Consider the following 16,377-nt stretch of genomic DNA (forward strand, 5'->3'; position numbering starts at 1 on the left):
ACTTATGATCCAAACAAATAAGTTTCTAGAGATAGTTCTAGATTTCTCTAAGCTCTCTTCAGATCTTAGGGAAATACAGAAGACGGTACAAAATTATGGCAATATGCTACATTTTGTACCTCAACGAGTTGAGAAAATCCTTGAAAAACAGGAAGAAATTCTTGGAATATTAAAGGATATTCAAACAAGAATTCAGAAACTATAAAAACAACCAAGTTCTAGTAAAAGAACTTCACGAAGATGGTTACCACCATCATTTGGTACCGAACCTTTGTTACATCAACAAAGGAAGACCAGAGTGGTTTCAAAACCTTTGACTGAAGAAAAAAAGATGATCCATCTAATTAAGTCTGTTTCAAAAAAGAAATTAATCTGATGACAACTTTAGAAATGATTGGTCTGGAAGATCTACAAGAGCTTGCGGAATCTTTCGCAAATCTCAAAGTTGTAGATCTAAAAATGAACACAACAGGAGGTGAAATACCTGCTGTAACCTGGTCATCTTCTCAGGAACCATTAAGAGAAAGTGTGGGATCTCAGAATGTTAACTTGAGAAAATCGCAATCTGATTTCCATACTGGGGGAGGATCACACCCAGCTGGAACAAGGACAAGAAGAAATCAAATTCTCTTGCATCAAACACCCTATGGGAAAACTGTTTTAGATCCAATACATCCTTACGGGGTTATGCTTAACCTTGATGTATTAGATTTTAAAAAACAGAGAAGATCTCATTGATGACTGGACATCTGCTATGAGAATCGCAGCAGGAACACTAGATCTCAACAAAGAAGGATTCATTAAACTCTTAGAAATGAGTCTTATGGGATCAGTGAAAATTGCTTCGGACATGACTTCTTTGGAAATGAAAGAGTCAGTCCTAGATGGTGAATCTCTTAGTGAGATCTCTGGAAAAATGGATACCCTATTTAAAGCATAATTTATAGGAGTAGACTATTTCAACAGTCAAGATACAGAGAAGAAGAAGAAATATACTCAAGCTCTGTATAGTCTATTGCATGATATATGTTTGGTGGATGAATACATTATGTTATTAACCAAATATAGATGGAATTCAGGGGTCGAAGAAGATATAGCAATGCAGCTATTCTTCGCCAAGATGCCTAGTCCCTGGAGATAAATGCTCGTAAGGGAATATGTACCTAGAAATCCAGATACTTTGGCAAGAAGAACCTCTTTCCTTAAAGGAAAATTGGCAGAATGGTGTCATATGGCAGCATTACATATCAGATTATGTACCAAGGTTTCTCTGTGCAGGAAAGATTGTAAGAGTAATCTATTAAAGGATAGCCTACAACCTGGCAGATCGAGATTTCAACCGAGCCTTGACATTGCATCAGAACTTCAAGAAAAAAAGGATGATGAAAGAAGGTAATAGACAATACTCTATTATCTATCAGATTTCATATCCTCTATCTAATACACATCATTCAGAGTTGTTTACTTAGAAACGAATTTATTGAAATTCCTGAGATATTCAGAAAAGCTGCTCAGACAATTTATCCAGAAAGAGTTGAGTTTTCTTTAATACAAGAAACAGATATCCAAATACAAGACAAACCGATTCTACATAGGAATCAAAGTCTTAGATTGAAATCAATAAGACTATCTTTTCAAGGAGATAAAATTACAAGTTATAGATGGGATAAAAAACTTGTCATAGAAACCCAACAGGAGCTGAAAAACTTTTCTACAATAGGAAAGCTAATATGCCCAGAAGGGTGAATGAAGTAAAAATAGTATTTGATATTACAAAGCAAATGAATCAATTTCCTTGTAATACCATATACTATTTGGAACAACCTACGATAGGAACTTACCAAGGACTGATTAATATCGGAGAATTGGAAGTCCATATCCAAGAGATTCCAGGGAAAGAATCAGATCGACTGATTCTTGGACTAGAGTTTTTTGAGGAAGACAAACCTTGGAAACGTCTAGAATATGGAATGAAACTTATGGTAGAGGATAAGGTGTGGAAAATCCAATGACCACAAGTCCATTTTCCATATACATTCCAGTAGGAATGTTATATGAACAATATAAGGCAGAATACTTTGCTGCTTATATTGATTCAGGGGCTGGAATCTGTACAGCAAAACGAGGAGTTTTTCCAAATAATTTGGAAGAAGAATTACCCAAGATTGCTGGAAGAGATTTTTTCAGAAGAATCTTAATCTTATGTAAAGAGATTAAGATGGCTGAAATCATGATTGGCGGTGCTGGACAAACACCTTGGTACAAGGTAAAGACACCACCAATTTATTTTCATGATACATGAGCTGACATATTGTTAGGAAATAATTTTCTACAAATTTTTAAGTCTTGTACTCAAGAAAATGAGACTAGACGATTATTGTTCACAAAACCCTGTGATCACAAAATCATAGTCCAGAGACTACGAGAGGCATTTTACAGAAAATTGCCAATCCAGTTTCGCAACAAGCGTGGTGATTCAGGAAAAATCCTGAACCCAAAAATGAAGGATTCAAGACGTTTTGGAGAAACAATGCTCCAGTTGAGAGCAGATAAAGAACTCCAACCAGAAGATATAGAATGCCTTAAGATAACTCTACATACAAATGAAGTAGAGTTTGAATCTAAGGTATCATTGGAAGATGTCAAGAAAAGGATCAAAGAAAACTACAATGCAGATCCCTTGTCATGGTGGGACAGAAATCAACTCAAAGCTTGCCTTAAAATTAAGGAAGGCAAAGAATATGAATTTATCCGTTGCAAGCCTATCCCAATGAATATCATTGATCAAAAGGATTGTCCGTTGCAAGCCTATCCCAATGAATATCATTGATCAAAGGGATATGCAGATTATAATCAAGGAACATTTGGACCTTGGTTTAATCAAAGCAGGTATGTCACAATATAGCAGTCTAGGTTTTCAGGTAAGAAATCATGGTGAGATAAAAAGAGGAAAACCCAGACTGGTTATTAATTATCAAGGAATTAATAAGATTCTGGAGTTTGATGGGTATTTTATACCTAGTAGAGAACACTTAATTAGTTGCATTCGCAATGCCAAGATATTCTCTAAATTTGACTGTAAGTCCGGATTATATCAAATTCGGATGCAGGAAGAAAGCAAGAAATTCACAGCTTTCTCCACACCACAAGGACATTATATTTGGGAGGTATTACCAATGAGATTGGCTAATTCACCTCAGATATTCCAGAGAATGATGGATAATCTTTTTAAAGATTATTTTAAATTTATGTTTGTTTATATTGATGATGTTTTAATAGCATATAAAAATATGGAAGACCATGTCAAACATTTAGAAATTTTCTCTAGGTTTGCAAAAAAAAAAATGACTGGTTTTATCTGAAAAGAAAGCAGTCATAGCCACAAGAAAGATCGAATTTCTAAGAATAGAAATTGATGAATCTGGAATAATTTTGCAAGATCATATTGTAAAGAAAGTGCAAAATTTTCCAAACGAGTTAAAAGAAAAGAAACAACTTCAAAGTTTTCTGGGAGTTGTTAATTTTGCTGGGATGTTTATTAAAAACCTAGCTAAACACAGGAACGTGTTCAATCCATTATTGAAAAAAGAAGCAAGATTTATATGGACAAAAGAACACGCAGAAGGACTTATCCATTTAAAGGAGATTTGTAAGAATTTTCCAAAAATGGTTATTCCTTAAGATGAAGATGATCTGGTATTGTATACCGATGTCAGTGATCATTGGTGGGCTGCGGTGTTAACAATTCTCACACCAGATGGAGAACAACCATGCAGGTATTGTAGCGGTTTATTCTCCGATGCAGAAGTCATAATATGGCATATCAACGAGAAGGAATTTTATGCGGTAATAAAGGTTTTTGAAAAATGGCCATTATTTTTACTTGCAAAGAAATTTACTTTCAAAGTTGATAATACACATGTAAAAGCTTTCTTAAGGAATAGAATTGAATCTAAAACTGAGAAGGCTAGACTATTAAGATGGTAGGCACTATGTCAGAATTATATTTTTGATATTGTGATAATTAAATCTCATGAAAATATTCTTGTAGATTTTTTAACAAGAGATGGACAGCGGTGATATCGATGGCATCATCAAGATGCAGAGGCATTTGAGGGAACACCTTGAAATGCTTCAAAACGAGTTTAACAAGCTGGTCTTAAATGCAGAAGTTGCGGGAAGACTACAAAAAGCCGATAAGAGGGTTGTCTCTGATCGAATTACAGGATGTTTACAGGCATATACTCAGTTATGGTCTGTAACACAAAGGCCTATCTTCCAGGGCATTGAGAAACCATTGGTTTCCTAAATGGAGAGTTTTCGAGTACAGGACTCTATACCTGGAACAGGGGATTCAAATACCCCTAGCACAAGTGTTAAGCCGGGATCATCTCCAGATGAGTCGGCTGAAACAAAAATTGAGACTCCTGATCCTTATCTTGAGTCCTCAAGTCAACCCTTCACCTCGGGGATTGAAGAGAGAGAAAGATCAACCTTAGGCCTCGTACTGACAAGGGCAAACCTAATGTTGGTACAAATGAAGTTGCAATTTCTCCATTTCAGGTTTACCAACAGAACTGGGAGAAATTAAAAACAAGAGTTGTCATTAATCCAGCTACCAATTGGGTTGATGTTTCAGGGAAATATCCTACGGTATGGATGAAACCTAATTCATATCCCAAGGAGGTTAAAGCCTGGTATGAATTCGGGGTTCTTGCCTCAGTTTACAATATAATGAGTGGTAAAATACGAAAGGACATTGGATACTTTATTTGAAAAAGGAATCCAATATAGGGTACAAGAAAACTGGACCCTAACTTTACAATATAAATAAGGTAAATGGAACCAGTTAAACACACCAGAAAGAAACCTAAATAAAATGTATTATACATATCTAAAGGTTTTAAAAAGAAGAATCAAGTATAAGAGAAAAGAGGCAGATGCTCTTAAATGGCTAGTTCAACATTTCCAGGAAAAATGAGATGAGATTACCGCAGATCTCTTACATACTCATCGTTACTTGTATCTCGGAGAGATAAAAGAAGATGAGAGGTTAATTTCTAGATTATTAATCTAGAAAAAGACAGTTCAAGAAGGGATCACTCAACCACTCCATGGTCCATATGCAAGCTGTAAAGGTTTTTGAAGATTTGAAATCCGAAGTTCAAATCCGAAGAAGCCTTCTATAAATAAGGCAGGAAGGAAGAAGTGATGATCATCGAACATTTTCCTCATTTCTTTCTACAATAAATTGTAATATTTTCTCTTTCTAGTTTATGTGTTTAGCAAGTTCAGCTACTATCAGTAGCTAAAAAAAGTTTCTCTTCCTCTACAGGAGATTTCAATGTAATAAAAATGTTTGTGTTTGAATAAAGAGATCTTTGCTCTTAGCTCCTCTCATGTATTATTTTCAAAATTTCATCTTTTATTGTACACCCTAAGGTAGGAAACGAATTAGGGTTGTGCCAAGTACTGCTGAAAGAATCTGCGTCGGTAACCATCGGTTGCAATCACGTGGTTGGACTGTGAGAAGCAGTTCGTAAAATACGACGGATATAACCCGGTGGTACTCCGGTCAAAGAGGTAAAAGATTTAATTTATTTTACGAAAGCATGATGGGCCATAATTTATACAAAGAAAATCAATTATTTAAAAATAAAGATATAAGGATAAAATTGGAAATTTTATAGATATGGAGAGTTGAAACAAAGTTTTAGTGAGGTAGGGAGTAAAGAAGAGGTCGAGAATGGGAATAGGGATTTTTTGACAAATTCCCCGTAGTTTAATTAGTATTTTGTTTAATTAAAAATGGTATGTATTAAATATAAATGTTATCTCGGATGTTGTAACATCTTGTGGAAACATGCAGCGGAATAATATAACACACAAATAAATAATTTAATTAAAAATAACACAGAGATAGTTATGCAAATTGAACAATAAAAGAAATCGAGCTTACATATAGTGAAGAAACGAAAAGTTATATTTCTTAATAAGTCAATGAAATAAATTGTGAAAGAAAATTAGTCTTGATTTCTAAAATATAATTTATTCCTGGAAATAATATTTTTTTTAAATATAATTTTCTTATTGATAAGATTGTGTGAAATATTGAATTAGGAGTTTTGTCTTTCTATATCTGATATTTATGATAAGGATTTTATGACATGCTATCATTGTTTAAAAAGAGTTTATTTCTAGTCAAACTTTTGGTTTTCATAGCTTGTAGGATATTTTTCGGAGATAAATCATTGGAGAAAAGGAAGTTATAAATAAGAGAACCAAGCTAAGGAAAAGACTTTTGAATTTTGGACGTTCGGTGGCTGCTTACTTTTTCACTCGTACACGTCGTGGTTTTCAAAGAAAAATAATTCACAAGGACGTTGTTATTTTGAAGAATGTCTTTTCACGTGTTGCCGTGATTGTTGGAGACATCTACAGACAACATGCGTGGAAGTGTTGGCCGAAGATCTCGTTTTATTGCTCTAGTTTTTGGCGCCGTGTATTTGGTTTCTTGATTATGTTTTTGTTCTGTTATGTGATTTAGAAAGCATTTTACTGAGATTTTTGTTAAAATCACTAGTGTTAGTTTTTTTAAACTGAAATTGTATTCTAATAATTTTTTTGCCCCGAGACATCGCAATACTTGTGTATAATTAATCCTGAGTTATTTTGATTTAAGTTATTTATTTTTTTGTTATTTTATTCCGCTGTGGGTTGTCACTAGGTGTTATAACATTTGGAACACTATTTAAATATGATACACCCAACCTTTTATATCTTTTATACACTTTACGTTAAACATAATATACCCTCATACCAACAAATTGTATTCCAAAACATCAATAACAAAAATAACCAAAACACAAGAATGCAAATTTATATCATCAATTCAGATCAACGAAACAATTCTTCAATCAACACTTTATAAGAGTGTTGTCTCTGAATATCTTAAACACGTCACGAAAACATAATGAAACATTGATGCTTCGTCTTAACAAGTTCTTCATAAATTCTGTCTTTGTTATCATGTATCTCGCTCGTCTAATTTTTTTTTTGTGCAACAATTATTCTTTAATATATATAGACTTGTATTAATAGTAATATGAATTCTTGAATAGATTCCTACAAGATATGGAAAATAGCTAGGGGTGAGCATTCGTAGAACCGACCGAATTAGCCATAATCGAACCTAATCGAAATATATATGTATGACCGAACTGGCCGAACTAATTTTCACAACCGATGAAAACCGAAGCGAATTAAAATCGGTTAATTCGTTCGGTGACCAATTAACCGATTAGCTTTAAAAAAGTGTGATTTAACTTTAATTATATATGTAATTTTTCTTGAATACTACAGTCTACAAAAATGCATAAAAACATAAAATTACACACAATTGTATAAGTTTTGTTTGAATACAATTAATACATATTTTTTTTATAAAATAACATAACATGGGCGGGCGGCATCTCAACCGTGGACGAGAGATGGGTGGGCGGCGGACGAAGTCAAGAGTGAAGAATATAGAAGTGAGAACGAGAAAACAAAGACGCTTAGAATTATATTAGAATCATGATTGATTTTAAAATTAAAAATATAAATATATATATAAAAATTGATAAATAATAAAAATCTATTAAATAATAGTATTTATTATATCGGTTAATTCGGTTAACCGATTTCAAAATTTTGAAAACCGTAATCGAACCGAATTAACCGATATAACCTAATTTTTTTAATTTGAAAACCGAATTTCCGAAATAACCGAACCGAATTTCCGAATTAGTTCGAATCAGTCAGTTAATTCGGTTTAACCAAAATCTTACTCACATCTAAATGTAGCATTTCATTAAAAAAAACAAATTATTTTAAATATTAAATATCAAATATATAGTTTAAGAAACTTAATATTCTAAGAAAGATAAAACTACAAAATCTTATCAAAAAAATAATAATTTTAAGGAATTGTGTCTTGTAATGCAAGTCACGTTTTCTTTCAATCTACCATTTTTTATTTTTTCTATACAAAATAAGCATAAACAAGTCAATGCATGTTGATGCAACTCCAAGCAACTTTATTTAACTCCCTCTGAATTTAACATCATTCTTACGAGATAAAGAAAGAAGTATTTCATTAGGAAACAAATTCTTTTAAATATTAAATATCAAATCTAAAATTTAAGAAACACAATATTCTAGAGAGATAAAACTTTTATACAAAGTCTTATCAAAAAAGAAAAATAATTTTAAAGAATTGTGTCTTGCAATACAAGTTACGTTTCCTTTATCTCATTGTTTTTATTCAGCTCAAATTAACAAACTAGCAACAATAGCAATCATTTATATGAAGCAAAGTGAAAATAGCTGATATACCTTTGAAAGGAGATCCGGAGAAGATATGGCCACCGCCAAGGTATTGGTCATTCAAACTTAATGTGGATGTGGCTATGAACGAGGAGAGGCACAGATTTAGTATTGGTGGGGTAGTTCGAGACAATCAAGACGTTTGTTATTGGCTTTTGGAAAACAGATAAACCAACCTTTATCAGTGGTACATGATGAATTGGTGGTGAGCCGGGAAGGAATTCTTCTTCTCTACGATAAAGGTTTTACTGATGTACGAGTAGCATCTGATTTTTTATTGGCAATGCAAGCGTTTGAAGAGACCTGCGATCTCTGAATGCATTCATATCCGTCGATCGTCGAATAATGTTGCTCATAATATTGTTCGTTTTGCTTTTTCTTCGCCTTCACCCTTTGTTTGAATGAATGATGAATTTCTCTTTTAGTTGGTTAATCTTGTAACGGATGATTTTAATCAATAAAGTCACGGGTTTTTACCCTAAAAAAAATCATTTCTATGCTCTAAATTTGGCGAGAAAAAAAAAAGCTTTTATATTTTGTTTATTTAGGTCATGTATTTTATGAAAATATTTCAAGAAAGAAGACTGTTTTTATTTTTCCATTTTATCAACTACATAAAATAATTGAGATATTATTCGGAATCTTTCACTCATGAAAAAATAAATAAAAGTCTATATATCATTTTTCTAATCTATATTATAATGAATAATTGTCTCCCAATCAAAAGATTTCAAAATCATATAAAGAGAAATTTAAATTTTAATATAACGATAAAAACTGATTATAATAATTATATTAAATGGTATGACCTTCATCCGAGGAACTATGTATTTCTCAATGTCCAAAAACAGTTGACTATTCGATCATAATAATTAATATGTTACATTCACATGATGAAGAATGCATTATGAAATTTGATCTAAATTATAACTATTTCTGACAAAAATTTGTGTGAGACAGTTTCACGGGTCGTATTTAGTGAGACAAATCTCTTATTTGGGTCATCCATGAAAAATATATTACTTTTTATGCTAAGAGTATTACTTTTATTGTGAATATCGAAAGGGTTGACTCGTCTCACAGATAAAGATTCGTGAGACTATTTAAATTCCTTTATTACAAAATTTATATTTAAATAAAACCATATTTTAATCTAATTTTTGCCGCATAGCCGAAGCAACACTGATGGTGATGAAAAGAGACTGGTACACTTGGTTATTGACTTGCTCAAGGCTCTCCTTCCCAGTGAGATATTTGTATCTCAATTCAGCTTTTGGAGTCTTGAAAAGCTAAAACTAAGAATAGGGGACACATTCAAGAAAATGGAACTCCCAAAATCTTTTGTCGAATGGGTCCACGCACTTCAAATGTGGACAATAAATTAAGCAAAATTTCAACTATACTGTACAAGGGTTTGTAATTATATGCTTAGTTAAGATAAGAGGAATGAAGCTCAAGTAACTTGTTGTCCTTGGACCATTCATTTGTTCTAAAGGGAAGGAAAATTACACTTGTCGAATATGACATCTTTGGATAATTTGGTTTCATGAGATTCTACGAAAACGGCCTTATCCATTTTGAGTAATCCATCATATTCAATGGTATCTGTTATAAATCTGGTATTGACTTCAAAGAAAATCATGAAAGAATGTTTGGTACTTTTTACTTGCTAAGATTTTTCTCGTAAGTTTTTGTCCTAGGATTGATATCCTCCTGCAACCGACACAAACCGAGAGGGGAAAAAATTCTCCAAGAAGTTCTAGCAGTAAAAATGTATTGTTTATCTATTTCCAAACAGGGAAAAATCCATCATAAAGGAAGAATTTCGCTTTTATCGAGTAAAATAAATTTGTGTATTTTGGCTAACAAAATAACCCCGTAATAAAACAATGGGTTTCTCAAGACATAGGGATAGTGTTGGGTTCAGGAAATATTGGGTGTGTGAGTGTGATATATATTAAATAAAGAAATAAATAACTTGTTCTCGATAGATAATCTGTTTATACCATCAATGCAACAAATTATGGGTAGTAAAATTTAAACAGAAGTTTCATTATCACCAGCTCAAGTAGTTTTTTTATAAACAGATGACAACCAACACGAAGCATGGATTTAGGCAAGTTGCAACTTCTGGGAAAACTGAATCAGATGTAGAAATACAACCAGAACAGCAGAATGAAGGAGTTCTAAAATGAGCGATGAGCTTATAGCATGAATAAGAAAAACATATCAGGCCATGCGAGTTTCCTTGGAAACACACACTTCGCAACAAATTTTAAGCCCTCCATAAATCCGCGCTCATAGAGCGACTAAAGGCCGTCCATTGCATGTATTTTTTAGATATGAATATTGAAATAGAGAATGGAAATATAACAGTTCCCATGATTCCATAAACAAGCATAAATAAACATCCAACAACCCTTGTAAAATATAGTCGCATTTGAGTATCATTCATCAGCAGACTTGGGCTCTTCTTTAGCCTTCAGTGGAGCTGAAGGAGAGGGAGAACCTTCTTGACCCATCTCAGTTCTAAGATCATTGATGCTCAGCTCCAACTCATCAATTCGGTTACCCATCTCATCAAGTACACGGAGTTAAGGAAACGAATCTTAATATATGAATGTATATGAATTATACAATAATGTTTAAATAGATCATTGTGGAGGTTTACTCTTTTGGGAACATGAATTTGGTCAAAATTTGTTTCTTAAAGCATTGCACATCAATTGAAAACAAAACCAAAGAAATTATAGTCCCTGTAAATGGCTTCGACTATGATGAAATCAAAAATGTAACTCCATATGATGGGAATATATAGAAACGATTTGGACACCACGTGGAAACAAAACAATAGCCATAATCAGTGGCAGGCATCCTTCCGTTTCATGCATAAAAAAAAATAGTGCATCCATATCCATGTATAAAAAATGCATTTAATAGATTGTATTGAAGGATATTTTTAGAAATGATGGATTCCGACATTGTCTGAAACCTAGTTTGCTGCAAAGAAATCAAAACCTTATGTTAGCAAGGACACTAACTGTAAGCTATAGCAGATAACATTAGAGGAAATATTAGTAACTCACCATTTGCTGTAGGAGATTTTGCACCTAAATAATAATACAGACATGTTAGAACTACCAATACTGGCTATTTATAATGTAAAATAAAGTTTGAAACCCACCTCCAACATAAAGAAAAGGGAGTTCTAAATTATAACAGAAAGTTGAAACAAAACTCAGACGAGAGGCGAAACCATGACCATAAATTTAAACCAGGTAACTATAAAATTATTTCCTTGACACAAGAAGATACAGAATACTACGGCACAGATGGATGAGTTGATTGGAAAGAACTTACAAATGCAGTCATGTCAGTAGTACTTTGTTTACTATTCTCCGGATCATGTCCATCCTGCAAAGCAGAAAAAGCGTGATCAACTACATAAATATTGCACATAAATACGCATGCAAAACAACTCATACAAGCATACACATCCAATGAAAATCAATAAAACAAGAAAGCATCAACTCAAAAACCATTGCAGACCACAATGAATCATATTTCACCATGATTAAGTCATCAATACAACTGTATAACCATCCTTCATAATCTGTAAATACCATGACAAAATGAGCTAACTGAAACAATTTCACAGCACAACCCATCAAATATGCGGTAATTTTTTTACATATCTAGACACTCACTACTTAATAATGAATACCGTATAAACATTTCCATCTAAAATTACGCAACTACATTGGATTATTTTTTAGTCATTGTATTACAAGACAAACGAAATTACTTGTTTTGGCATTCACAGATCTAAGGAAAAACCAAAACCATACGATGCCCACAAAAATTGGAACCACAATAATCAAAATCGCATAAGCTAATATTCGGAAAACATCAAGAGAAAACGAAGATGGAACGCACAATCCCTAAAAACGGAACAGAATCACCCAGATTGGATTAAACCAGCTTCAAGAAGTCCATAATTTAAAAGAAGTGGTAGGATAAATCGATTTTACGAAGCAATTTACCATTTTTTACGCGTATTTGCTGAAGAATTGGCTAGAGAGAGACTTGATCAGAACTTTTGGTGTAAGCTTTTTGAATACTATTGAGTTCGAGAATTTTGAAATGTGAACCACACTAGTAGAGAGATTAAGTTACTGACAAATTGGGCTGGGCCGGCTTTTGCAATACATGGGCGTAGGCCCATGTTCGATGAATTCTATTGGACCTATGTCCATCTAATTTAATCACTGAAATGAATAAAAACATCGGACCAAGGAGCCGATCAACTGAATTGTTTTTAAAATTATAATATTACAATCAGTAATATTTTTATAAATTAATATTCGTTAAATTAATAATCATATCAATATTATAAATTAATAAGTATCTAAAATTACAAACATAAATATAAAATTTTAGCAAAATGTGATTCTAATATTATTTATTTTTTATTAAATTTAATTATTTTTTTATACGGTTGATTTTATTTGATTATTTAATATATTGATTAATATTTAATTATTAAAAATAATAAATATCAGCTTAATTTTCAATTCGAGAAAATTTAATCGAAATACTGACATGGTAGAAATTTTTTTTTATTCCATGACAATATTGCGGGGAGAATAATTGGTCACGTATTATCATGATGGAAAAAACTTATGTGAGACGGTCTCACGAGTCGAATTTGTGAGACGGATCTCTTATTTGGGTCATCCATGAAAAAATATAATTTTTTATGCTAAAAATATTACTTTTTATTGTGAATACGAGTAGGGTTAACCCGTCTAACAGATTAGTATCCGTGAGACGGTCTCACATGAGACTCAATCTATCATGATTATGACAATTATAACACTGTAGAATTTTGTTGATTGACTTCGTCTCTGAATCCTTCGACGATTACTAATGATGAAATGATATATAATGATCAACCTTCGTTACAAAACCAACTAAGTAAAATACTATTTTAAATTTCATATGTTAAAAAAAGTATTTAATATTTATTTGATGAAGTAATAAATTATAAAATAATATTTTTAATTTTAAATGCAGACGTAATAGGGTTGAAAAAATGTTTCCTTTGTTGAAAATATATTTAAAATGTGTGTTGAAAGGAATTTTATTCCTTGATATACTTTCCATGTTTATCTTTAATATTTTGCCTTTCTAGACATGTGGATAATATTGAATATTTGATATGATATTATAATATTTTTATGATGTGATATCACAATATCTTTAAGATATTATCCTTATGTTTAAAGAGTTTTTTCCTAATGAAATTGCTTTTTGTCTAGGTTAAAAAGGACTACAAGAAGCAAAAAGTGTGCGACGACAAGAAGAGAGACGAAGGAGTTCGAGGAGTTTGGAGATCGACGCTATCTCGTACTATTGTTTAAGTGTTGCCGAGAAGTGCTTACATCCGATGACAACAACACCTAATCATTGTGTTGATTAGTGTGTTGAATCTTTGAAGACTTTTTACTTCTCGGTTGATGCATCCCTTGTATATTGGTTATACGGTTTTTTAGAGGTTTAGGATGCAATTTGTTACTCGCCTTAATAAGGGAGTTGTTTTATTCTTTCACTAGTATTGGTTTTTGTAAACTTACAAGTTTTCTAGTGAATTATTTTGCCCTGAGGCACCGCACAAGTATTTTATACTTGTGCATAATTCATATCTCGGTTGTCACTTTATTATAATTCACATTGTGTGTTAATTTGTCAAAATGTAACTTCCGCTGCATGTTGTCGTGGGTGTTATAACACCTACGCACAACACCTATATTCTGAAACACACAACACTCACTCTCAACTCGCACATACACTGTGGAAACAGAACTTTCAATTGGTATCAGAGCCTCCACTTGACGCTACTAAGTGAGATCCTGTTTTGTTTTGTTTTCAGAGTGAAAAGGAATTATGAAAGGATCAACAAATACTGTTTTTAGGCCTCCTGTGTTGGATGGATCAAACTATGCATTGTGGAAAGTAAAGATGAGTGTTTTTATTAAATCCATTGACGAAAGAGCTTGGCAACTTGTACTTGATGGTTGGAGTCCACCAAAACTCGAGGATGCTGATGGAGACACACGGCTCAAACCTGAAAGTACATGGACTGTCGATGAAGTGCAAACTTCAAACTTTAATTCCAAGGCTCTCAATGCTATATTTTCATCTGTTGACACAAGGATGTTTAATTTAATTACCACTTGTGTATGCGCCAAAGATGCTTGGGAGATACTCCAGAAGCACTGTGAAGGATCCGCAAGTGTGCGTAAAACTAGGCTAAGGATGGTGACATCAAAGTTCGAAAGTTTGAGAATGGAGGACAAGGAGTCTATTTTTGAGTATGACTGCCGGTTGAGACAACTCTCAAATGAATCACATGGCCTAGGAGATCCCATACCAAATGAAAGATTGGTGAACAAGGTTCTAAGATCTCTTCCTGAGAGATTCAATGTCAAAGTCTGCGCAATTGAAGAATCTAAAGACACTTCAACGATCAACTTGGATGAACTAATGAGTTCTCTCAGAACTTTTGAGATGAATCTTGATCTACAAAGGAAGGATAAAGGGAAGACAATAGCCTTTGAAGCCTCAACCGAATCTTACGATGAAATCCTTCAAATATCTAAAGAGGTGGATAAGTCTGATTTAGGTGAAGAATCGATCTCTCTTTTTACTAAGAAATTTGGTGATTATTTGAAGACTATGAGAGAAAAGAAGAAAATTGGACAAAAATCTGAGCTGCCCAATAACTCCACTTTTGCAAAAGCTCAAAAGTTTACTCCTATGAAAGGACAGTTTCGACCAAAGACCGAAGTGCAAATCCAATCTAATGTCAGAAACCTGGACTCTGTACAATGTAGAGAGTGTTCGGGATATGGACACTATGCCAATGAGTGTGCCAATCGACTTAGGAAAAACAAAGGCATGACTGTCACCCTGAGTGATGAAGAGTCTGATGATGATCAAGGATCAAGTGAATCTGAAAATCACACATCGTTATCTTCTGTGATCAAAGAAAAACGCTCAATGCAAATAAATCATTTGGGTGTTGCCACCGGTGTTGCAATACCTGGCCGCAACACCTCTTCGAATTCAGTATGTCTTAAATCTACAACCCTTGTGAGGCAAGTCAGTCTGAAACTCAAGAGGTAGATGATGATGAAGTCACTCTAGAAAGTGTGCAGACGATGTACGAAGACCTATATGAAGACTGGATCAAAAGAACTAAAGGAAATGCAACTCTCTCCAAAGAGAATGCTGAGCTAAAGTCACAAATTTCACGACTTGAAGTAATCTTAAGCAAGAAAGATTTGGAATTATGCAAAGTCAAAGAGGAACTTGGAGAAGCAACTCAGATTCTTGCAAAGATGAATTCAAGTTCATCCAAACTTGACTCACTTTTGATGACTGGACAGAATGACAAAGCTGAACTTGGATATCCGAACAGTCTGTTCGAAATTGGAGAATCTTCCAATACTGAGAGAAAACCAACTGTTTTTGTCAAAGGAAGTGTTGAAACCTCGAATGCTACACAAACTGAAAAAGGTACTCCATCTAAAAGGCAAATATCTACCAAGAAGTCCAAATCCAGAAAACGCCACTTTATCTGTCACTATTGTTTTAGACCTGGTCATATCAAACTCTACTGCTTCAAACTGAGAAATGATTACAAGAGATGGGAATCAGAACAGGTGTTGCCACCGGTGTTGCATAACACCCGACGCAACACTGCCAACAGAAAACCGACGGTAAAAAGGGTTTGGGTACCAAAGGCTAAGATTCAATGTTCCGTTATTTATACTTCATTAAAGACTAACATTGCAGGAATATGGTACTTTGACAGTGGCTGTTCACGCCACATGACAGGTTCTAAAGATCATTTGATTGACTATGTTGAACCGAGGAGTGGTCATGTGACGTATGGTGGTGGTGCTAACGGAAGAATTGCTGGCAAAGGAACCTTAAATGTTGATG

At 33.4% G+C, this 16,377-nt stretch overlaps 2 protein-coding genes across 2 annotated transcripts; one reads left to right on the plus strand and one right to left on the minus strand.

The window, feature by feature from the left end:
- Window positions 1-10,629: 10,629 nt before the first annotated feature.
- Window positions 10,630-12,521, minus strand: LOC140829723 (heat shock factor-binding protein-like). The gene is made up of 5 exons (XM_073193030.1): window positions 12,411-12,521; window positions 11,728-11,781; window positions 11,454-11,477; window positions 11,325-11,367; window positions 10,630-10,951 (listed from the first exon to the last, which is right to left on the minus strand). The coding sequence occupies exons 1-5, from the start codon at window positions 12,411-12,413 to the stop codon at window positions 10,815-10,817; spliced, it is 261 nt and encodes an 86-aa protein (XP_073049131.1). The 5' UTR covers window positions 12,414-12,521; the 3' UTR covers window positions 10,630-10,814.
- Window positions 12,522-14,313: 1,792 nt separating this feature from the next.
- On the plus strand, window positions 14,314-15,555 carry LOC140830013 (uncharacterized). Its single transcript, XM_073193293.1, has one exon. The coding sequence runs from the start codon at window positions 14,314-14,316 to the stop codon at window positions 15,553-15,555; it is 1,242 nt and encodes a 413-aa protein (XP_073049394.1).
- The last annotated feature ends 822 nt before the right edge of the window (window positions 15,556-16,377 follow it).

This window comes from Primulina eburnea, chromosome 4 (assembly GCF_022965805.1).
Source record: "Primulina eburnea isolate SZY01 chromosome 4, ASM2296580v1, whole genome shotgun sequence".
NCBI classification, from domain to species: domain Eukaryota; kingdom Viridiplantae; phylum Streptophyta; class Magnoliopsida; order Lamiales; family Gesneriaceae; genus Primulina; species Primulina eburnea.